This window comes from Mobula hypostoma, chromosome 18 (genome assembly GCF_963921235.1).
Source record: "Mobula hypostoma chromosome 18, sMobHyp1.1, whole genome shotgun sequence".
NCBI classification, from domain to species: domain Eukaryota; kingdom Metazoa; phylum Chordata; class Chondrichthyes; order Myliobatiformes; family Myliobatidae; genus Mobula; species Mobula hypostoma.
Window position 1 is genome coordinate 34,424,660 of NC_086114.1, and position 25,775 is coordinate 34,450,434.

The 25,775-nt window shown below is 42.3% G+C and overlaps 1 protein-coding gene across 1 annotated transcript in view; it reads left to right on the plus strand.

The window, feature by feature from the left end:
- The window catches only part of LOC134358451 (microsomal triglyceride transfer protein-like), a 107,776-nt gene that overhangs the window by 71,339 nt on the left and 10,662 nt on the right, over nucleotides 1-25,775 (plus strand). The window contains exons 9-14 of the mRNA XM_063070690.1: nucleotides 1,375-1,543; nucleotides 13,342-13,449; nucleotides 14,778-14,990; nucleotides 16,759-16,973; nucleotides 17,863-17,960; nucleotides 18,095-18,216. Of these exons, the coding sequence (XP_062926760.1) occupies nucleotides 1,375-1,543; nucleotides 13,342-13,449; nucleotides 14,778-14,990; nucleotides 16,759-16,973; nucleotides 17,863-17,960; nucleotides 18,095-18,216 (925 nt within the window). The remainder of the gene's footprint in view (nucleotides 1-1,374; nucleotides 1,544-13,341; nucleotides 13,450-14,777; nucleotides 14,991-16,758; nucleotides 16,974-17,862; nucleotides 17,961-18,094; nucleotides 18,217-25,775) is intronic.

A 25,775-nucleotide genomic window follows, 5' to 3' on the forward strand; every position in this document is an offset into this window, starting at 1 on the left:
TTGTGCATGATAAAATGGACTTTAAATAACACACTAAGACCTTCATGTTCACATCCTTTTGCTTAGAGTAAAGACTATCAAGAAATTGTGAAGGGGTGCTGTTGGTGGGCAATGTGATGGGATTGTGGGGTGGCAAAGGTCTCAGGCAGACAGATGATCTTGTTGAGGAAACATAGGAAGCAAAAAGAAGGTTACCAAGAAGTCAGTGATAAGGTAGAGAACAAGGAGGAATGACAAAAACTTAATGGAGGATCTAACTGAAGAAAGGCTGATGGTTGTATTCAGCAGCAGGATCCCATGTAATCTGTGGTCCATTAACTAACTCCAAACAGTCATCTGGTTCATTTCTGCTTCATAATTAAAGACTCCCTTATTGCACCCAGTACAGTTCTGTGCAAGTGATATTTAGTGATTGTATTTTCAAGGATCCATCTTGGCACAGAAAATGATTGTACGACATAGTTGAACTTTTAGGCCATTTTCTTTCTGAAAATCTTCATGACTTCTCCAAAAGGGACACTGAGTTTTCATGTATCTCTGCACAAACTTTGGGTCAGATCCCCTTGCTTCTTGCCAGTTTGTGAGTCATTTATCATTGGATAAAACCATTTGTTGGAAAATACAAATGCCAGATGTTCAAATTTACAGTTACCAAAACTGGGGTGCAGCACGTAAAGGACATTGGTAACAAACAATCTGGTGGAGGAATTCATGTTTTAGGTCAAAACTCTGCATCAGGTCTGAGGATGGAGAGACATGATGGCCTCTCGTTTTCTTATTAATATTCTGGCCATCTCTGGCCATGAGGAGGAACTTCTTTAGGCAGAGGGTTGTAGATCTGTGCAATTCATTGCCATGGGTGGCTGTGGAGGCCAATTCATTGGGTATGTGCAAAGTGGAGGTGTTGATAGGTTCTTGATTAGTAAGGGTGTCAAAGGTTAAGGGGAGAAGCCAGGAGAATGATGTTGAGAGGGAAAATAAATCAGTCATGATCAAATGGTAGAGCAGAATCAATGGGCCAACTGCCCAAATTCTGATCCTGTGTCTTATTGTGTTATGGTCTCATCTCACCTCCACTCTCAGGCCAGATGCAGAATTTTGACCCAAAATGTCGACATTTCCTTTTCTCACACAGATACCGCTCAACCCACTGAGTTCCTCCAGCAGATCATTTGTTGTTTCAGGTTCTTGCATCTGCAGTCTCTTTCATCCCTACTTAAGCCTGCTGTACTCTTTAATCTTCATAAAATTTCAACTCTTGAGATAGTTTCCTGCTTGTGAATGAAACAGAGCTGAAGGTTTTCCATAGAAATTCAGTTCCAGTGACTACATTTCTACAAATGAAGGCTTCTTACCATTTTTGATGTATTCTAGCTCCTTTCTGATAGACTCAGCGACAGCAGCGCAGACAGAATCATCCCTGAGTGCACTCTCGGAATATCTGGACTTCACCACAGAGAAACAAGTTCCTCAAATGCAGACATTTTTGCACGCTGCCGCCTTGTCTTCTCACCCATCTAAGGAGCTTTTAAATATGTTGCTGGTACGTATGTGTGTATTACAGGATCAGATGCTTGAGTGGTTCATGTTACTCAGTACGTGATTTGAGTGAGCCCAGTAATAAGAAATCAATATGCTTAAATAATTTTCTACTACTAAGCTGCAGGAATAAAATCTTATGTTCCAGTAGCCAATAGAAGCTTGCTGCCTTGCGAGTGGAGAACCAGTAATTTTTCCTGAGAAGTGGACAATACATAATGGCCAAAAGGTGGACTTGTTGTCATATCTCAGGATCTGACTCTTATAAAGGCATGCAGCACCTTCAATGCACCCATTGATTAAGGAAAATGGTGTTTTAAGATTAATAACCATGGTAAAACAAACCATGGTCTGCCATATCACTGCATTCCTGTACGCTTCTGAAACGTGGACTAACTGCAGTAGAGTACTGGAAATATACCATAAAAACTGTTTTGGCAAAATGTTCTGAATCTACTGAAAGGATAACCAAACAAACATCAGTGTTCTCTCCCAGGCTAACATCCCAATACGGCTCTAATTACCTTCAGTCTGCTCCATTGTACTGGCCTTGCCATTCTCAGAACTAACATCAGAAACTGACCACAAACCATTGAGGGAAAAGATTCTAAATCAAATGGAGAAGAAGCTTTAACATGTTTTGAAATCCTCCTTAACGCAACATAAATTTTCCCTTACTCCATGAAATCACTGCTCAGAATAGAGGATAAGCATTTCAAGATTCAAGATTCCAAAAACTTTATTGTCATTCTAACCATACATCAGCTCTGCAGGGCAGAATGAGACAGCGTTCCTCAGGGGCAGTGCAATCATAACATAACAAACGCAACACTAAATAATAAACATAACAATAAATAGTAAAACACAATGGCCACACGTCAGTTAAATCAGTTATAAGTGTCCAGTGCAAGTTAAAAGTGTCCAAAGCAGAGTCAGGTGGAGCAGCTATTTAGCAGTCTGACTGCCTGTGGGAGGAAGCTGTGGAGTAGCCTTGTGGTTTTAGTTTTGATGCTCCTGTAACATTTGCCTGATGGCAGAAGAACAAACAGTTCATGGAGAGGGTGTGAGGGGTCTTTAATGATGCACCGTGTCTTCCGGAGGCATTGACTCTGCAAGAGGTCTTGGACGGAAGGTAGGGAGATCCCAATAACCTTCTCTGCTCCCCTAACCACCCTCTGCAAGGCTTTTTTGTCGACAGCACTGCAGCTGGAGTAACAGGTTGTGATGCAGAAGGTCAGCATGCTCTCAACCACGCCTCTGTAGAATGTAGTTAAGATGTTAGTGGGGAGTGATGCTTGTTTAAGCTTCCTCAGAAAGTGCAATCTCTGTTGGGCCCGTTTCACAATCCCAGTGGTGTTTCTGGACCAGGTGAGATTGTCTGAGATCTGCACCCCAAGGAACCTGATGTTTTCCACTCTCTCCACTGTGGAGCCGCTGATGCTGAGGGGTGTGTGCTCAGGCTGAGACCGTCTGAAATCGACGATCATCTCCTTGGTTTTGGTGACATTAAGCATCAAGCTGTTATCCCTTCACCAGCTCTCTAGGTGTTTGACCTCCTCCCTGTACATAGTTTCATCATTTTTGCTGATGAGCCCCACCACTGTGGTATCATCTGCAAATTTAGTGATCAGGTTCTCCTTGAATCTGGCTGCACAGTCATGTGTTAGCAGTGTAAACAGCAATGGGCTAAGCACACAGCCTTGTGGGGATCCAGTGCTCAGTGCGATGGAGTCAGAGATGTTCCTGCCGACACGGACTGACTGTGGTCTCTCTGTCAAGAAATCCAGAATCCAGCGACACATGGCAGTGCTAAGGCCAAGCAGTGACAGTTCCTCCACTAGTCTCTGTGGGATGATGGTATTGAACGCTGAACTGAAATCAATGTACAGGATTCTGGCATGTGTCTTTGTTGTCCAAGTGAGAGAGAACTGTATGCAGTGTGGTGCAGTGTGGTGTGTTTTGAAAAACACGAGGCCACACTATAAGACCATAAGATATAGGAGCAGATTTGGGTCATTCGGCATATTGAATCTGCTCCATCATTTCATCATGGCTGATGTATTACCCCACTCAACCCCATTCTTCTGCCTTCTCCCTGTAACCTTTACACTAGGAATTCTGCAGATGCTGGTAATTCAAGCAACACACATCAAACGTTCACTGGTGAACACAGCAGGCCAGGCAGCATCTCTAGGAAGAGGTACAGTTGACGTTTCAGGCTGAGACCCTTAGACTTTGATGTGTGTTACCTGTAACCTTTGATGCCTTGACTATCTAAAATTTATCAACCTCGGCTTTAAACACACCCAATGACTTGGCTTCTACAAACGTCTGTAGCAATGAATTCAACAGATTCTCCACCCTCTGGCTAAAAGAAATTTCTCCTCATCTAAAAGGACATCCATCTATTCTGAGGCTGTGCCCTCTGGTCCTAGACTCCCCTGCTATAGGAAACATCCTCTCCACATCCACTCTGTCTAGGCCTTTCAATATTCGATAGGTTACAGTGAGAACCCACTCCTCACCCCCGTTCTTCTAAACTCCAGTGAGTGCAAGCCCAGAGCCATTAAATGCTCCTCGTACATTAAACCTTTTATTCCCTGAATCATCCTCGTGAATCTCCTCTGTACCCTCTCCAAAGCCAAGACAGCTTTTATTAGATAGAAGGCTCAGATCTGCTCACGATACAATGCAGTCTGGCTAATGCCTTGTAAAGCCTCAGCTGAAGACTCCCAAGTCCTTTTGTACCTCTGACTTTTGAATTTTCTCCCCATTTACAAAATAGTCTATGCATTTATTCCTTCTGCTGAAGTGCCTAACCATACACATCTCCACACTACATTCCATCTACCACTATTGTGTACATTCTCCTAATCTGTCAGTGTCATTAATGCAGATTCCCTGCTTCCTCATCCTACCAACCCCTCCATCTTTCTTTGTATCATCCACAAACTTGGCCATAAAACCATCAATTTCTTCATCCAAATCATGAACATATAACATGAAAGGAAGTGGTCCCAATACTGACCTGTGCAGAACACCACTAGTAACTGGCAGCCAAACAGAAAAGGCCCCCTTTATTCCCACTCTCTTTCTCCTGCCAGTAAGCCAATCTTCTAGAATACAAGTATCTTTCCTGCAATACCATGAGTCCTTATCCTGGTAAGCAGCTTCATATGTGGTATCTTGTCAAAGGCCTTCTGAAAATCCAAGTAAAGAACATGCGATGTCTAACCTTTGTCTATCCTACCTGTTATCTCCACAAAGGATTCCAACAGATTTATCAGGCAAGATTTCCCTTTAAGGAAATAATACTGACTTTGGGCTAGTTTATCATGTGCCACCAAGTATCCTGAAGCCTCATAATAGACTCCAATATCTTCCCAACGATTGAAGTCAGGCCAACTGGCCAATAATTTCTATTTTTGCCTCCCTCCTTTCTTAAAGATTGGATTGGTATTTGCAATTTCCAGTCCTCCAGAACCATTCCAGAATCTAGTGATTTTTGAAAAATCATTACTAATGACTCCATAATCTCTTCAGCGACCTCTTTCAGAACCCTCGAGTGTGGTCTACCTGGTCCAGGTGACTTAACTACCTTCAGACCCTTCAGCTTCCCAAGCACCTTCTCCTTAGCAACAGCAATAACTTTCACTTCTGCCCCCTGACACTCTTGAATTTCTGGCATACTGCTAATGTCTTCCATAGTGAAGACCGACACAGAAGTTATTCCACAGTTTCTTTACCCCCATTACAATTTCTGCAGCACCATTTTCCAGTGCTCCAATATCTGTTCTTGCCCCTCTTTTACTGTTTATATATCTGAAAAGTATTTCGGTATCTTTTTTTATATTATTGGCTAGCTTATTTTCATATTTCATCTTTTCTCTCCTCACAGCTTTTTTTGGTTGCCTTCTGTTGACTTTTAAAAGTTTCCCAATCCTCTAATTTTCCATTACTTTTTGCTCTATTATATGTTCCCTCTTTTGTTTTGTTTTTATGCTATCTTTGACTTCCCTTGTCAGCCACGGCTCCCTCATTCTCCCTTTAGAATTCTCCTTATTCTTTGGGATTTATCTATCCTGTACCTTCTGAATTGCTATTCAGGAGGGTGCTGGTGAACTGTGGCGAAGTTCTGTGGGCTACGTACAAAGCTTCTAAATATACCTCTTTTGAATTGCTCCCACTGCAATCTTGCAGCATGTGATTTCCCTTTAAATTGACGATGATCTACAGATTTCACGACTCGGCTCTCAAGAAAGCAGATATAGCACCTTTAAGTAGATGAGGGTTCATCGCTGTGGCTGGAAACGAGGCAGAAGGAGGGGTTGGACTCCAAGCCAGGCTGAAACTCAGATGAATGAGACCACTTCTATCCAGCATCATTTTAGCAAATATGCAGTCCCTGGGGAACAAAATTGAGGACCTCGGGGAAAAAATAGCTGTCCAGAGGGAAATGAAAGGTTGTTGTGTTCTATGTTTGACTGAGATGTGACTTATTTCCAGCACAGCAGATACATCAATCGGATCTGAAGGCTTCTTGATTCACAGGATGGACTGAACTGCTGATGCAGAAAATACAAAAAGGTGGAGGTGTATATTTCACGACAAACTCTCAGTGGTGCTCCGATGTGGCCGTTTTATCGAACTTGTGTTCCCCATTCTTGAACACTTAACAATCAAATGCCATCCGTTCTATTTACTTAGAGAGTTTTCATCCATGATTCCCACTGGAGTTTACGTCCATTCTATTTTACTTTGAGAATTCTCATCCATGATCCCCACTGGAGTTTACATACTATAATCAAGTGATCGACTATAATCAAGCACTTGAGATACTACATGATGCCATGTCCAAACAGGAAACAGTCCATCTCAATGCATTTTAAATCATGGATAGAGACTTCAACCAGGCCTGTTTGAAGAGAATCCTGCCCAATTAGCATCAGCATATAACCTGTAGAGATCCCAACACACTAGCCCACTGTTATACTAAGGTAAGGAATGCCTTCCATTCCATGCCCAGACTGCACTTCATTAAATCTGATATCTTGCTTCTCCTTCTCTTACCTGAATACAGGTAGGGGCTAAAGAGCAAAGGCCTAGGGATTAGAACAACAAGGAAATGGCCATGGGAAGCAGAGAAGCGGCTATGGGATTGCATTGAGTCAGTGGACTGGGCTGTGTTCAAGGACTCGTCTGTGGATCTGAATGAATACACCGTGGTTGTCATGGACTTTATGAAAACAGTTGCAGACAAGTGTGTCCCCACAAAATCACTCAGAGTCTTCCCCCACCAGAAGCCCTGGATGAACCATGAGATCTGCAATCTGCTGAGGGCCAGATCAGAGTCATTCAAGCCTGCTGACCAAACAAGTACAAGAAGTTCGAGTACAGTCTCCGAAAAACCATCTCAGAGATGAAGTGGCAATTCCAGACTAAACCTGAACCAACGTAGAATGCTTGACAGCTGTGCCAGGGCTTGTATGTTATCACCTCTCACAAAGTGGAATCAGGCAACATAGGTGACAACAGGGCTTCGCGTCTAGGTGACCTCAATGCATTCTATGTTTGCTTTGACTGTCAAAACACGGAGGGGCCGTCACAAACTTCCAATGATCCTGTAATTTCAGTTTCTGAGGCTGAAGTGTGAGCAGCATTCAGGAGGGTGAAATCAAGGAAGCATCCAGCCCAGACAGGGAACATCCACAACAATGAAGTTTTTTGAGAGGTTGGTGATGAAATATGTCAACTTCTGCCTGAGAAGCGACTTGGATCCACTCCAGTTTGCCCACTGGAGCAACAAGCCCACAGTAGATGCCATCTAATTGGATTCCTACTCAATTGGAACATGAAGACAGCAAAGATGCATACATCAGGATGCTCTTTCTCATCTACAGCTCAGCATTCAATACCATCAACCCCCTAAACTTAACCAATAAGCTTCAAGACCTTGGCCTCAATATATCCTTGTGCAATTGGATTCTTGATTTCCTCACTTGCAGACTCCAGTAGGTTCAGACTGGCAACAACATCTCCTCCATAATCCCCAGCAGCACAGGTGCTCTACAAGCCTGTGTGCTTAGCTCCTTGCTCTACTCGTTTTACACCTATGGCCGTGTAGCTAAGCACCGCTCCAATGCCATATTCAAGTTTGCTGAGGACACTACTATCGTAGGCTGAAGTAAAGGTGGTGACGAATCAGCGAATAGGAGGGAGATTGAAAACCTGGCTGAGTGGTGCCATAACAACAATCTGTCACTCAATGTCAGCAAGACTGAGGAGCTGATTATTGCTTTCAGGAGGAGGATACCAGAGGTTCAAGAGCCACTTCTCCTTGGAGGATCAGAGGTAGTGAAGGTCAGCAATGTGAAATTCCTTGGCGTTATCACTGTGAAGGACCTGTCCTGGGCCCAGCACGTAGGCAATTACATAGAAAGCATGACAGCGCCTCTACTTCCTTAGGAGTTTGCAAAGATTTGGTTTGACATCTAAAACTTTGACAAACTTCTATAGATACAGTATGTGGTGAAGAGTATGTTGACATTGTGCATCAAAGCCTGGTATGGAAACACCATCGCCCTTGAATGGAAAATCCTACAAGAAGTAGTGTATATGGCCCAGTTCCCCACAATGTATAAAAGCCCTCCCACCATTCAGCACGTCTCCACAAAGCGTTGTCTCAGGAAAGCAGCATCCATCATCAGGGACCCCAGCCACCCAGGGCATGCTCTCTTCTCACTGCTGTTATCGGGAAGAAGGTACAGGAGCTTCAGGACTCACACTACCAGGTTCAGGAACAATTACTATCCCTCAACCATCAGGCTCTTGAACCAAAGGGTTAACTACATTCAACTTCACTTGCCCCATCATTGAAATATTCCCACAGCCTCTGGTCTCACTTTCAAGACTCTTCATCTCATGTTCTCAATATTTATTGCCTATTTATTTATTATTATTCTTTCTTTCTTTTTGTATTTGCAGTTTGTTCTCTTTTGTACACTGGTTGAATGTCTAAATTGGTGTGGCCTGTCATTGATTATATTATGGTTATTATTCTATTATGGGTTTATTATGAATCTCAGGGTTATGTATGGTGACACATATGTACTTTGATAATAACATAACTTTCAGCTTTGAACTTTGAACTTTGCTCCCAGAAACGAGAGCTATTGCTGTTCTGACATCATCCCTGCTAGTGTCCCCTTCCATTCAACTTTAGCCAGCTCTTCTCCCATGCCTCTGTAATTCCCTTTACTCCATGGAAATATTGATACATCTAACTTTAGCTACTCCTTCTCAAATTTTAGGATGAATTCAATCATTTTACAATCACTTTCTGCTAAGGATTCATTTTCCTTAAGCTCCCTAATCAAATCTGATTCATTATACAGCACCCAGTTCAGAGATGCCTTTCTCTAGCGGCCTCAATTACAGGCTGCTCTAAAAAACCATCTCGTAAGCACTCTAAAAATTCCCTCTCTTGGGATCCAACACCAACCTGGTTTTCCTAATCTTGCTGCATATTGAAATCCCCCGTGACTATCATAATATTGTCCTTTTGACATGCCTTTTCTACCACGTGTGGGCACGTGACCAAGTGGTTAAGGCATTTGACTAGCAATCTGAAGGTTGTGAGTTCGAGCCCCAGCCAAGGCAATGTGTTGTGTCCTTGAGCAAGGCACTTAACCACACAGTGCTCTGCGACGACACTGGTGCCAAGCTGTATCGGCCCTTGCCCTTCCCTTGGACAACATTGGTGTTGTGGAGAGGGGAGACTTGCAGCATGGGCAACTGCCGGTCTTCCGTAGAATTTTGCCCAGGCCTGTGCCCTGGAGAGTGAAGACTTTCCAGGTGCAGATCCATGGTCTCGCAAGACTAAGGGATGCCTTTACTTACTTTACTTCTACCACCTGTTGTAATTTTGCAGCCCACATCCTGGCTACTGTTTGGAGACCTGGATATACAGTAATACCCATCACATTCTTTTTACCCTTGCAGTTCCTTAACTCTACCCACAAGGATTCTACATCTTTCAATCCTATGTCACCTCTTTCTAATGATTCGATTTAATTATTTACCAACAGAGCCACACCACCCTCTCTGCCCACCTGCTTGTCCTTTTGATACAACATGTATCCTTAGATGTTAAACTCAGAACTATGATCTTCTTTTAGACATGACTCATTAGAACATAGAACATAGCAGGAACAGGGACAGGCCATTTGGACCACAATGTTGTGCCAAACTAGCTAAAAAGTAAATCAAAAACACCCAAACATTAATCCCCCCACCTACACCATGTCCATATCCCTCCATCATCCTCCTTATATCCATATGCCTATCCAAATGTCTCTTAGAAGCCTCTAATCTATTTACCTCTGCCACCATACCAGCCAGTGTATTCCAGGCATCCACAACTCTCTGAGTTAAAATAAACACTTACACCTCACATCCCCCTTGAACCTTCCTCCTCTCACTTTCAATGCATGCCCTCAAGTATTGGACATTTCAACCCTGGGAAACAGATACTCTCTGTCCACTCTATCTATGCCTCTCATAATCTTGTAAACCTCTATCAGATTTCCCCTCACCCTCCGGCGCTCCAGAGAAAGTAATCCAAGTTTATCCAGCCTCTCGTGATAGCACATAGCCTCTAAACCAGGCAGCAGCCTGGTGAACCTCTTCAGCGTCTTCTCCAAAGCCTTAGCACCCTTCCTATAGTGGGGCAAGTGGAACTGTAAGTAGATGTGTTTTAACCAGAGTTTTATGAAGTTGCATTGATGCAACATCACATCTGCCAATCTCCACCTACACTACAAGTTTATCTACCTTATTCCATATATTGTGTGCATACAAATATAGCAGCTTTAGTCATCACCCTATTCAATATTGCCCCAATGTTACACTTCTACTCATCCCACCGTCTGCAATTTTGCCTAATCATCTGCATGTCCTTCCTCACAGTCTCACTACACATTGTATCTATTTGTATAACAACTGCCCCAACCTCAGCCCTGTCATTCCACTCCCCATCCCAGTATAAAATGCCCTCCCCAATAGCTCTAGCAAACCTGCCCACAAGGATATTGGTGCCCCTCGAGTTCGGGTGTAACCATTCTTTGTATTCAAGTCCTACCTTCCCCATAAGAGATCTTAATGATCCAGAAATCTGAAACCCTGCCTTCTGCACCAGTTTCTCTGCCACACATTCATCTGACAACTCATCCTATTTTTACCCTCACTGGCACGTGGCACAGGCAGCAATCCAGAGATGACTACCTTTGAGATCCTGCTTTTCGGCTTTCTACCTCATTCCCTATATTCTCCCTTCAGGACTTTATCCCTTTTCCTACTATGTCATTGGTACCCATATGTACCATGACTTCTGGCTGTTCGCTCTTCCTGGTTAGAATGCTATCAAGTCCAAAGAGTCTCCTGTCTGCTCTTCTAATTATGGAATCCCCTGTTACCACTGCACTCCTCTTCCTCCCCCCCCCCCCCTTTCCTTCTGAGCAACAGAGGCAGAATCAGTGTCAGAGATCCAGTCACTGTGGCTTCCCTCTGGTAGGTTGTCCTCCCCACCTCCCCCCAACAGTGGTATACTTATCATTGAGGGGAATGGCTACTGTAAAAGGGTACTCTGCACTGGCTGCCTAATCCCTTGCCCTGTCCTGACTGTCACCGAGCTAACTGCCTCCTGCAACTTAGGGGTGACTACCTCCCTGCAGCTCCTATCTATCACCTCCTCATTTTTCTCATGAGTCAAAGATCAGCCAGCTACAGCTCCAGTTCCTTAATATGGTCCTGAAGGAGTTGCTGCTCAATGCGCTTTCTGCAGATGTAGTTATCAAGGAGACTGGAGGCTTCACAGAGTTCACACAAAGAACATATCACTAACCCTGGATCCATTAGTACACTAGCTATGTACACATAGAGAAAGAAAGAGAAAAAAAGCTTACTTGAAACTTACTTAAGAGCCTCTGCCTGTTCTTGCCGAAGCTTGTTGAGCCAAAGCCTCCCACTTTAACCCTACCCTGCTCCAATAATGGTCAACAAACAAGAGAAGGTGTTCAACACCTCACAAATTAGACACCCATCTGCCTTGTTATCTTCCGTCCTTTCTGGGGGAGCGCTTCCTACATTGTCCTCATCGATCATCTTGTATGGTATTACTTGCTACATATCAGACTATATATACGATTTTTGTGCACAGCTTTATTATCTGAAGAGTACAAACATAGAACATTATGAATTTACAAGCAAACTGATAATGATATGAAAGTGGTAAAGACTGCAGATGTTTGTGCTGAGAACATGCTCCCTAAAAAGCAACAGTAGTGAGATGTTGAGGCTGAAATAATCACAACCACCACCTTTGTATTAAATATGACTCATTCACAGTTTATCCAAATCTTCGAGCCCAGCACACTTTTTGCCATTTAACATGCTATCTCTTTCAACTTGGTGCTCCTTATTTTCTTGGTTAGCCGTGATTGAATTTTTCTCACAACCCCCTTACAATCTCTCTTCTTCATTGGGATATACATTATTTTGCTGGTTATGGATTATCTCCTTAAATGTCTAATTCTACTCACGAGCACAAGGGATACTGTAGATGCTAGAAATCCAGAGGAACACACACTGAATGTTAGAGGAACTCAGCAGCTCAGGCAGCATCTACGGAAGTGAATAATCAGTTGATGTTTCAGGCCGAGACCCTTCATCAGGGCTGGTAAAGTCTGATTCAACAAATTTTGTAGGCACTCCATAATTGACCATATATGAGTAACTTTTATCATGGTGATTCATTTTATTGTTAGTCACAGAAAAAAACAAACAGGGAAAGATAAAAGATGGAACGATAAAGGAAATATTCTTCAATTTCCTTTACTGATGAATATTTGTGAAACATAGTTCTTTGCCATAATCCCGCAGTTTTGTAATCCTGATATTGACTTTTAATTTTGTGTCCTAACTGAAATTAAATTCTTTAGCTTCCTTAGTAAGATTAGACTTTGTGTTTCTTTATTATGTGTATCACCAGTATTACCAGTATCTAGTAAAGTCATAATAATTTTGGGCAAAAAAGAACTTTGATACATTGTTTACTCAACCAAGTAAAGCTGAGCCAGAGATTAGGAAGCAAATGGGAATTCCAGAGGTTAATGTGTAGATAACTGGAGGTTTCCAGCATCTGCAGAATCTCTTGTAGATAACTGGAGAGCTGTGTTATGGATTGTACGCAGCTATATTAGACGTATGGTGACATTTGCGGGCTACCCCCAGCACATTCTTGGATGCTGGTGGTCATTGACACAAATGACACATTTTACTGTTTTGATGTCTCGGTTATACATGTGGCAGATAAAACTCATCTTTTTAGCTGGTACTAATTGCAGGCCATGAAAAATAGAAGCTTGTTAGATGCCAAAATTGGAGGAATACAAAAATCTCAGAGAGTTTAATGAATGTGGTCCAATTACTGCTTTATCTCCATTCCCTACAATATTTCTGTTTTGAACCACTACTGTATTGAAGATTTGCAGATCAGTAGTTTTAAGTTTAAATGAACACTGAAGTGTTTGAATTCAAGGGCACAACACTAGTTTACTCATTGTGATTGCAGGCAGCTGTAAAGAGTGTATGATCAGAGTCTCTATTGTAAGTCTCAAGTTTATTCTCTGTTAAGTTGAAACTAGTGAACCAAGACATGCCCAAAAATAGACCTGGTCCAAGCTTGCTTTATATACTGTAAGTATTGCTGTAATCACTTACCTGACTGATATGTTTCATTTAAAGGCGAAGCTTAAGGGCGAGATTGCGAGCAGAGAAGTCCAGGAAACCACCATTTTGGTGATCGGAGCAGTGATTGGCAAAATGTGTCTGAGGAACCAGTGCAAACTCGTGGTTAGTAACTTTGGTATGTTTGCCCTATTGTTAATGTACAGGTCAATACTTCACAATTATGCTTGTTACATTGAGTGAGTAAATGATTATTCCTTTCTTGACAAATAAAAAGTTGTTAAATGCCTTTTTTAGTTCAATCGATGTTGATTCACTTCCGAATCATGGTCCTACGTTTTTAGTGTAACACACAATACTTGGCAAATTAAACAGTAACTCTGCATATACAGTACATGAACACTGGAAATAAGCAACACAGGCAATTGCTTATACAAATCCTTGTGGAATACTAATTTGACAGCAATCTGAAAAACAGAGAATCTCGGAGAATTTTCATGAGAAAGGACATTAGGCACCTTTGTGGTGCTGAAACAATGCCATTGAACAACATTGTAGAAAGACCCAAGTTACTTCTGGAGGTCAAACGTAAAGAGGAAGTACACAGTTAATGGCAGGACTCTTAATGTCATTGATGTACAGATGGATTTGGAGTCCAAATCCATAGCTTCCTGAAAGTTTGAGGAGTCAAGGTGGCATATGGCATGCTTGCCTTTATAGGTCAAGGTGCTAAGTGTAAGAGTCAGGAAATTATGTGGTAACTTTATAAAACTCTGGTTGTTCTACATCTGCAATATTGTGGGAACTCTGGAGAGGATGCAGAAGTGGTTTACCAGGATTCTGCCTGAATCGAAGAATAAGTGCTATAAGTACTTGGTCAAACTAAGGTTGTTTTTTTTTGGAGTGGCAGAGTGTGAGGGGACACAAGAGAAACTGCAGACACACATAAAGTGCTGAAGGAATTCAGCTGGTCAGGCCGTAATGATAGAGGTAAACGGACAGACCCAGGCTGAAGGAAACCTGATAGAAATGTATAAAATGATGAGAGGCGTAGTTAGAGTAAACAGCCGTTCATTATCTTTTTTCCAAGGTCAAAATATCTTTCACTAGGATGCATGTATTTGAGGTGAGGGGGGAGAGTTCAAAGAAAACGTGCAGGGCAAGTTACTTACATAAATTAGTTGGTGCCTGGAATGCGCTGTTAGGGATGGTGGAGTTGGCAGATGCGATTAAGACATTTAAAATAGGCATATAGATATGCAGAAAATGAATAGTTATGGACCATGTACAGGCAAAAGGGATTTGTTTAATTAGGCGTTATTGGAGTAATAGTTCAGCACAACATTATGCACCAAAGAGCCTATTCCTGTGCTGTCCTGTTCTGTGTTCTAAGGCAAGGGAGGAAATGGAATAGTAGGATTATGAGATTAGGAATAAACTGCATTCATCCCAGAACATATTTTAATTCTTCTTTATACTTACCATCGTTCCAGGAAGTTGAAATTGCAAAGAAAGTGATTTTGGATGGGCTGAATTCAGCTAAAGAAGAGGCTGATATAAAGACGTACCTTCTTGCACTTAAGAACGCACTTCTTCCAGAAACTATACCAGTATTGTTACAGTACACCAGGAATCAAAGAAATTCTGTGACATCTATTGCTGTGACTGCACTACAGAGATTCCCAAGTGTCTATATCACTCAAGAGGTAAAGGTCTTGCACAAAGTTTCAAAGTCATAGTGGAGTTTAATGTCATGGTAACAGGTTGAAATCTGTATTGCATACTGTATATACTCAGTATTTCCAATAAGTTTTCCTGAAGACTGCACTTTTTAAAAAAGTATGGAGTACAATAATTATATCTGTAAAATTCAGTGCCACCAATGATGGTTTGTCGATTTTACCTTAGCAGAGTAAAAATGCAGATTTCCCTCATTAGAGTGAACCAGAATCTGACAGATTGTGATCGTATTTAAGACTAGTTATGTCTTACTGAGATTCAAAACTGCCGTGGGTAGAAGTTGAACTTGCATCTCGAGATTTTTGCTCCAGGTCTCTTGGTTGCAAGTCTAACAAGTTAATATCTATGCTACATCAGTGTTAGGTAGTTAATAACATCTAAAAAGATATGCATTTAAAGAGCAGCCTGTGAATGGCATCAAAGCACATACCCCAGTGTGTCACACCTGGAGATTCAGATAGTCACTGAAATTTTCCATTTGGTCTTTTGGTGCAAATTTCAACCAAATTAAAATTATAGGGTCGAAAGATATAAATCATAATGTTACCATTTGTATCATTATAAACAGATTGTAATGTATATAAATCATGATAATTGATGTAAATATTGTAAAGAAACTTGGCTATACCAACTTGCACACCAAGGACTACTATTTTCAATCATGCCTTTGGATACCTCATCATCTACCACAGTAATTCTAGAAATCTCTCTGCCTGAGAAACCTCTTACTCACAAAAAAACTTGACTTGAGGACTTTTAGCCATATGCAGTGGCATCTACAGAGGCTGCCAGCTAAAAGTCCCTTGCTCATGCTCATGAAGTAGGTTATTCAGGCAGTTCTTTCCACCCAGATCCTTACATGAAGCAACCCTCTTCACAGGGTGCACAATTGTAGAGACCAGCAGACACGAAGCTGAAAGGACTCTGTTTTGAGTCAGCTGTATGTCCTTGTAAATAGCTCAGGTTGAGTCTATCTGCGCCATACAGGCAGAGATTGAGAAAGAAAGAGGGAGAGAGTGAGATAAAGATATAAACACACATAATATAGGTTGAAAAACATAAAGAGAAGGGACAGTATAAAGGACCAGACATACAGAGAGATAATGGTTCGATCAGGGTGGGAAAAATATTGCTACCCAAGTGAGAACTGGAACAGCCATGGTTGGGTTAGGCCTTGGCTGTATCCCAAACTTATGCCCATGCAGACCCTATTAACCTTTTGAAGGGAAGTATCAAGTATAATTTTCTCTGCATGGAGATCCTCACTGATCGATAGGGATGAGCCCTGCTGCAGGGAGTACTTTTTCTTGCACTGTTGAGGAGCACAACCTTATGACTATTTATATCAACAGGCTGACACATTTATTGCATGTGCAATGAAATTTCTGATGAGTATTCCCATTTTGAAGACTGAAATTATGCTCGTGAAATTAAAATCGATCCTGATTATATGGACCTCAAGTTGATTATTGGTATTCGAATTTCAAATCTCATAGCAGTTGAATCAGCAGTGCTTAACACAGTCCTTTTAAGCCTTTATTTTAAATCAATAGTGGAGCAAGCCCTAAGAGATAGAACATCTCATTCTGATTTCATGCATCATTTTAAGGAGGCACAAAGAAAGAGAGAGAGAGAGAGAGAGACTTAATGAGCAGTGGGAAGTATATAAGTTGGTAACAATGCATTCTGATTACCTGTCTCTATTTAAAAATTGATGTATTTTTTCACATTTAGGTGAAGAAGCAGATGAATAGAATTTTTCACCAAAGCAGGGAACAATATGGGGCCGCTGTGCGAATGGCTGCACTGGATGTGATCCTCAATAACCAACTTTCATCCATGGAATTGAAAAATATTGTGCTGTCTTTGGGAGAAATGGAATTGGAACTCTCTAAGTTTACAGTGGCAAAGCTGCAGAATATCATGCATTCAGACCACCACCCAGCAAGGTGACCGTGAACTGCAGTACCTAGCATCATAAAAATCTTGCAAAGCCGTAGGAACCCATTTAGTTCAACTGGTTTATGTTAGATTTTACGATGAGCATGGATTTCTCACTGTTTCATAATTTATCAACTTTTACCTTAAATGCATCTATGCCTTCAACTCTCATACTACTTATAAAACTATTTTTTTACATATCATTTGTTTTGGATAATTACCCTGCTTCACAGAAATTTATTTCAATATTGATAAGTTCCTCTGCCTGTTCGGCCTGTCAAGTCTGTGCTGGCTCCTAGTTAAACAACCCATTAGTCCCATTCCTCTGCATGTTTCCCATATCCCTGCAAATTACTCTACCACACATGCGACCTTCCCCCACCCTCTCTTAGTTTGTTTTAACTGTGCATACAGACACTGAATTGTAATTTTGTGCAGTGGTGTGGTGGAAGTAAAAATAATCGTAGTTTCTGCACACATTACTCAAAGCAGAGACTATATTCTGGCATTTTTGTACCGTAGTCTGAGATACTCTCAAGACGAAGTGGATAAAGCAGAGTTCGTAGCTTCTGCTGCATGTTTTCCTTGTTTTTGTTGTTGTCTCTCTCCATGGCGCATCAGGGTTTTCATTCCTGTTAATAGTGTAATATCATGGTGTGAGAATGAAATCCTCATACCAAAGATTTTTCTATATTATTGTGTCTGGGAACTTTGCTTGGAATGGCACTAATGTGGAACTCTAAGTCACCGAGGGATTTTATTTACGCCTTAGATAAAATATAGGTATTTTGTGCTCAGTTGCTTGCATATATTTATGTTTGTACTTCTGATACAGATGACAAACTGCAAAACATAATTTTCTCCTTACAAAATATTCCTTGTTCCTAATTTTTGTAGACAAGTAATCCGTGAATTCCTGAAAGATCCAATGATAAATAATTACAATTGTTTGTCCAGAACTGGGAGTTCATCTTCCGCTTCAGGATATTTAGCAGGTAAAAGAAGCTGGATTACATTACCTTACATTACCTTACATTATGCATTTTAGACCATTAAAATATATATGGATATTATACCATTTTAATTTAAATTTTAGAAAAAGTTCCAATTTAATTTCTTTCATTATCAGTTACTACAGATACAATATCCTCTTACAATATGGATTTACTCTTCGGAGACACTGGAATATTACAAAATAGTCTTACAGATTTCTTCATATTTACTCAGGGAAGTCAGCTTCATGTAACACAGGTATGTTAATATAATTGTGCATCTCTTGGCTTCATATTCATCTGAGACTAGCTATTTATTAAATATGCAATCTAACAGCTAACATTCAGTTTATAAAAATTATAAAGATTTGAATCACTCCCGTAACAAGAAGAAAATGCTTTTCTTTTCAGGAACAAATATTAAATTCAATTTCAGACCTAAACAAGTTTATAAACTCTAGATATTGAATAATATTGCAGCTATGTGAACATATGTGACATCAGTTACAATTGTCCTAAACGTTCCACCTCCAACTCGGAAAGAAAGAGTCTGCAGGCAGGCTTCAAACTATAAATGGCAGATTGATCTGTTTAAAGCAAAGGGAAATAATGGTAGCTCTACTTGCTTAAAGAAAAGGGAATTAAAACTTAATCCAATAAACTACGTCTCTGTCAGTGTGGTAAGAGATACAAAAGAAGAGAAGACTTCTTGTAGCATTTATTCTATTGAATATATGTGTATATTTACTTCAGCACTATAGACAGCTTAATGTAAAGTATGTCTAGGAATCTATTACTAATATATGCCTAGTAATTAGATCTAATCTTACTGACTTTCTTGCTCAATGCATTGAAGATACAATTTTATCTTGAGTGGCTAGCAATTGCAAACATTTCCAGGGAGCCATTTTTCAGCATTCCCAATATAAATTCGAGCTCCCAGGTGCGGACAGATTTCTGTGCTGCCGCATACTTCTTAAGAACAGCAATTAATCCAGCAGTCAGCTTCAGAGCCTGAAGGAAACTCTATTAACAACTTACAATATTCAGAGTAAACAGTCGATGTTTTGGGCCGAGTCCATTCATCAGGACTGGAAAGGAAGGGAAAAGGTTTCCTGATGGTGTTACGAGACAGCTCCAACCGCGCCAGCGTCCGGGATTTAGACGCTCAAACTCACTGGAGTACAGGTAGCTGACACAGCCCCTTGAAGTGTTCAGAACGTTCCCACTTATTGGTAATCATGTTTCGAGCACCAAGAATTGCGTGCTTAAGGAACATCTGAACTGTGGTTCGGTGCTCAACCTTAAGCCTACTAGTGATATTGTCTAGCATTTGTTTTGTGTTCAGATCCAGTTCAATACCGTTTCTAGAACCTTGCTTCAGATACCCCAGCATCTGGGTCCAAACGATCCTTGTCAAGGACTCTCATCAGAGATGAAGGGAATTGGCCCAAAACATCAGCAGATTCAGCCTGGCCTGCTGAGTTCCTCCAGCATTTTGGGTGTGTTGCATTTGCAGATTTTCTTGTGTTTGTGTTCCCATTGGTCAGTGCAGGAATAAGACTCATCTAGATCCATCACTATATGTGGACATATCTCAGAGCGCAGCTTCCTACTCCCCCCTTTCTTTAGGTTTCTCCAAGTTATTTTATTTCTTTTGAACAATACTCTGCTCCCAGGGGTTGATTTCTGCATTGTTGAGGACCCTTGGTGAAGAGACTAGATGCAATTATGAAAGGTTTATCTCTGGCTCTAGTGAACAGCTATCTGCCCACAGGTAGCAATGCGGTCTTCCTGATGGACTAAACTGTTCTCTGATGGCATCTCCCCAATCCAGAAAAAGAATAATTTGCTCAAGAATAGAAACATAGAAAATAGGTGCAGGAGTAGGCCATTCGGCCCTTCGAGCCTGCACCGCCATTCAGTACAATCATGGCTGATCATCCAACTCAGAACCCTGTACCTGCCTTCTCTCCATACCCTCTGATCCCTTTAGCCACAAGGGCCATATCTAACTCATCTGTCTTTCAATACAGCAGAGGTTCCCAACCTTTTTAAAACTCTGGACCAATAGCATTAAGCAAGGGATCTGTGAATCCCAGTTCAGGAACCCCTGGAAGAGAGGCAATAATCTGCTGAAGAGTTACATCACATTGTTCTTATGCAGCCTAGTCCAGGTGGCAGAAATCAGAGCTTGACTTGGACTCTAGAGTAATCTTGATATCGAAGTACATTTATTGTCAAAGTTTGTATGCAGTTACAACCCTGAGATTAGTCTTCCCCATAGATAGCCACATAACAAAGAAAACCATGGAACCCATTTAAAGAAAAACATCAAATCTCCCACACATAAAATAAAACCGCGCAAATGGCAACGGAAAAAAGAGCAAAAATCACAACATCGAAAAGAGTTCAGGCATATTCAGTTCAGCTCAGATTGTTATCTGCAAACAGCCCCGATCAATATCACTCAAAATAGCAACAAAAAGAGCAGCCAGAACCAGAAACACATCATAACTGGAGCTCCAGAGTCCAATCCACAAATTGCTTCGATTAATCTTTGCCCAAGATCTAGGACTCCAGTGCTCTCTTCCGACAGCTTTGAGGGAGAGAGAGAGAGAGACCATTTGAATGCAGGGAGGTGCCTCCAGGATCAGCAGGCAAGAGGGAGAGACAGACCGTTACATGCAGACATCTTTCTCCAGCAGCAAACAGAAGAGGCTGGCAGATGGCGCTGAACACCTCGCCTTCTGTTCTCGCCTCAATGATTTCAGTTTTCCTTGATGCTTTAATTGGCGAGATTGGTGAGAAATGGAGTCAATCATGGGCTCACAGGCTTCTTGACCTCGAGGCTGCAAGCTTCTCTTGAAGCCTCTCCGAGTCCTCTCAGAGACAGCAAAGCGCTAGATTGCTCAATCGACCTGAAAACACACCACCAAAATGTAGATCATAGGCTCCAACAGTAGCAGAACCACATATGAAAGAAAAAGAAGGCGTAAAGTAACTAATTTCATGAACCGTCTGGAGGATGTTGCCCTTGGTCGAGTCGTTCGCTGGCGCCATCTTCTTCCAGTTGGTTCTTTATTATTACAAAGTAGCATCAGCCTCTGCCTGTAGTGCTGTTGGGCCCTTGCATTCCCCAAGTGGAAACACTGGTCTACTCGTTCTTCCTCACCTCCATTCTAAAAGGACACCACTCTATTCTGAAGCTGTGTCCTCTGCTCTTACTCCCTCCCACCAGAGGAAACCTCCTTTCCACATCCACTCTATCAAGGCTGTCAACATTTGATAGGTTTCAACGAGGTCACCCCTCATTCTTCTGAATTCTAGTGAATATAGCCCCAGAGCTATCAAATGCTCTTCATATACAAACCATTCAGTCCTGGAATCATTTTTGTGAACCTCCTTCGAACCCTCTCTGCTTTCAGCACATTCTTTCTAAGATAAGAGGCTCAAAAATGCTCATAATACTCCAAGTGAGGTCTCGCCAATGCTTTATAAAGCCAGAATCTTCCATCTTAGTCCCTGGTTAGACCCTGTCCCACTAGCAAGAGAGACACACCAGAGGTGGTAGCACATTAAATCCAGATATCACAAAGTCTTTTAGTCCTCAGGTCAAACAAGTGTAAGGAAACCTCCAGAGTACCACCCACCAATGAATGTTGAAGGACAGTTTGAAAAAGCACTGTAAATAACAAGTGGAACAATGAACTCTGTTGGGATTTTCAGTGTGGCTCAGTATCACCATTTGTGACCAAGCTGAGTGAGTCCTCAGTTTCAAGTTTATTGTCACTTGACGGTACATATATACAACCCAATGAAACAATGTTCCCTTGGACCACGGTGCACCCGCAAAACATATACTACACACAGCACATAAAACGAATATTACCATAAAGAAGTCAACAAAATATAATTCAAGATGCATATGGTGTGCAGCATAGGTAAACAGTAAACAGTACAGTAAACAGTACAGTAAACGGTAAATAGCTCGCTGTCCTGGTGACGAGACCTCGGTGGTAGCAGAATATTTTTTACTCTCACAGCCTGAGGGAAGGAGCTGTTACCCAGTCCTGATGCTCCTGTAGCTCCCTCCTGACGGTAGTGGGTCAAAGGTAGGGATCCTCAACATTATTTTGGGCCCTTCATCTACAACGGTCCCAGTAAATGTCACAAATAGTGGGGAGGAAGACCCCAATGTTACTCTCATTGGTTTTTACTATCATCTGTAGGGTCTTGCGATCCGATGCCTTGCAGATTCCGTACCACACAATACTGTAGCCAGACCGGACACAGGGGATAGTTGTTAGAAAGTCATTAGAATGGGAGCAGGAAGGCTTGCATCTCCCAGTCTCCTCAGAATGCGTAGATGCTGCTGTGTCTTCTTGACAAATGAGGAGGTGTTGTGGGTCCAGCTTAGACTGTCTATTATATGCACACCGAGGAACTTTGTGATCTTCACTCTCTCTCTCTGCTGCAGAGCAATTGCTATGCAAGGGAGAGTAGTTGACCTGCATCTTCTTGAAGTCCGCAATCATCTTTTTGTCTTGTCTGCATTGAGACTCAGTGTGTTGTTCTCACACCATTTGACAAGCCTCTCTATCTCTTCTCTGTAGGCAGACTCATCATTGTTGCTGATAAGGCCAACCACTGTTGTACTATCAGTCAACTTGATGATGCGGTTTGAGCTGGATCTGGCAGTGCAGTCGTGAGTCAGTAGCAGGAGCACACAGCCTTAGGGGCACTAGAGCTCAGTGTGATGGAACGTGAGATGTTGCTGCCAACTCAGACTGACTGGGGTCTTCCCATCTAGACCCACGACCACTGCCATCAAGAAGAACGAGAACAGCAGATACCTGGGAATACCACCACTTGGAAATCCCCCTCCAAGTCACTCACCGTCCTGATTTGGAGACATATTGCTGTTCCTTCATTGTCACTGGGCCAATATCATGGAATTCCCTCCCTAACAGCACTGTGGGTGTATCTACACCTCAGGGACTGCAGCGGTTCAAGAAGGTAGCTCATTGCCACCTTCTCCAGGGCAACTAGGGATGGGCAATAAATACTGGCTTAGCTGGCAATGCCCACATCCCGTTAATGAATAAATTTTAAAAAGTCCCAAGATCCAGTTACAGAGGGGGCTGTTGAATCCCAATGAGAACAGTTTGCCAGCCACCCCCTGGGAGATGATTGTGTTAAATGCCATGCTGAAGTTGAGGAACAACATCCTGGCATATGAGGCATCATTTTCTAGGTGGGACAGGACGGATTGGAGGGCCAAGGCTATGGCATCATGAATGGACTGGTTTGAGTGGTAGGCAAACCATAAAGGATCCAAAGTAGTTGGAAGGTAGGATTTTATATTATCCATTACAAAGCACTTCATTATTATCCGCTCAAAGCACTTCATTATTATTGAAGTCAGTGCCACTGGGTGGGAATTATTTAGGCCAGCTACCATCACTCGCTTGGCACCGGAATGATGTGGCTGCCTTGAAGTCTGCAGAGAGAGTGGACTGTTGCAAAGAGATAGTAAAGATGTGCATTAAGACTTCCGTTAGCTGGCCTGCACAATCCTTTGGCACCTGACCATGTATGTTATCTGGCCCTGCCGCTTTGCATGGGTTTACCCTGGCTAAAGACCTCCTCACCTCAGCTGCGGCCAGACTGGGTGCCTGTTCCCCAGGGGGAGAAGGGGCTTTCCTCTACATCAGATCTTTCATTGCATCAAATCGGGCATTGAAGGCATTCAGCCTATCGGGGGGAGGAATTATTGTTGTTGGTGCGCGGGATGGACTTGTAATCTGTTATAGTTTGTATACCTTGCCACATGCGCCACGTGTCCCTGCTGTCACAAAGGTGTCTGTGAGTTTTCTGTGAGTACTCTTGTTTTGCCTTCCTGATGGCATGGGAGAGCAGGGCTCACGCTGACCTTAAAGTCATCCTATCCCTCAGTTTGAAGGCAGCGTTATGATCCCTAAGCATTGCATGAACCTCTGCAGTCAGCCATCATTTCTGGTTTGCCCTTGCCATGTGGTGTTTAATCACGGTAACGTCCTCAATGCACTTTCCTATGTAGCCAGTCACTGATCTCACACATTCATCAGTGTTGACATGATGATCATAGATAGCCACCAGTAGTTTCAAAACTGTCTTGTTGTGCCTAGGTGGCACTTTCTGGCCAGGTCCTGATCTCCCTGTAAACTGGTTTGACTTGTATAGCCAGTGGTCTGTATGAAGGGATTAGCAAAGTGGATATGTGGTCTGCGGGTTTGAGTATCTGAGATAAGGGCAGGGGGGCAGCCTTGCAGGCTCCACAAACATTGGTTTTGAGCAAGTCTTTTTTTTTTGAAGAATACCCCTCACGATGCTCTGAACACAACATCAGTGATGTAACCTGGGGTCATCAGGTGTTTCGGGTCTTTCAACATCAGACCCCCTGACCCAGGTGACCCAGTCGTGGTTGATCAAGCCACAACTTGAGTTCAGGTAACTTATGCTGCAGATCCCCATGGACTTTCTCTCTTCACATTGAGGCTTTCTCTGCTGTCTCGGTAATGTGACTGATGGCTCTCTGCCTCCTTGTAACAGCGATGCCCAATGCATTGAGTGCTCTACAAAGAGACTATCCAGAAAAGCACCGGCAGACCACTTCAACAGGCATGGTCTAAGATATTCTCTCCTCTGGTTGTGAAGTTGACATGCTAGTAGAACTTTGGTAGGACTGTTTTTAAGTTGGCATGATTGAAGTCACCAGCAACAATGAAGAAACCATTGGGGTGAGTGGCTTTGAGGTTGCAGTTTGTGTTGTAGAACTCCTGCAGCACTTCCCCAACACTGGTGCAGGGGGTGGTTGTAAACAGCATCAGTCACAATGACAGTGAACTCTATCAATAGGTTAAAACCTCAATCTGCGGTGAACAGTGGGCCGTTACTACCAAGGCACTCACACAACAGTTCTTATTGGCATAGACGTACAGACCTCCTCCATGGGTCTTACTGGAGATCATCACATTTCTGTCTGCCTGGAAGGAGATTAAGCCTTCTTGATGGATAGCTGAGTCTGGGTGTTGGGTCCTGGAGATACATTTCTGTCAGGACGATTGCACAGTTGTCCCTTACCTCCCGATGGTTCAAACACAGAAGCAGGTAATCCAGTTTATTTTCTAGCGATCGGAAGTACCTGCCACACTTCTGGTCTGTTAGTTAGTGAGCGAACAAAAATTAGCATGTATTTACTGCATTACCAGTCTAGAACTAGGGGACATTGCCTCAAGATTCAGGGGAGAATATTTAGGATGGAGGTGAGGAGAAACTGCTTTTCCCAGAGAGTGGAATTCTCTGCTCAGGGAAGCAGTTGAGGCTTCTTCACTAAATATATTTAAGATACAGTTAGATAGGTTTATACGTAGTAAGGGAATTAAGGGTTATGGGGAAAAGGCAGGTAGATGGAGCTGAGTTTACGGACAGATCAGCCATGGTCTTATTGAATGGTGGGGCAGGCTTGATGGGCCGAATGGCCTAATCCTGCTCCTATTTCTTACGTTCTTGTGCTCAGTCTATCTTTGCAGAAAAAGCACTAGTAGAAATAACCGTCTGACATTCCTCATGAAGACAGCATTATTATTCCCCCACTGAGGTCACCCACTTTTGAGCTAAAGAACTATCAGGCAGCATGTGTGATGCTAAAATTAACCCCAGTGCTTCTGGAAGGGGATAGAATAAATTCGTACAGAGCTTCCCCTCATAATTTCAGTTCAGTAATATATGGGATTAGCAGTCTGCTTTGGGAGGCTTCAATTTTGATTTGCCCTC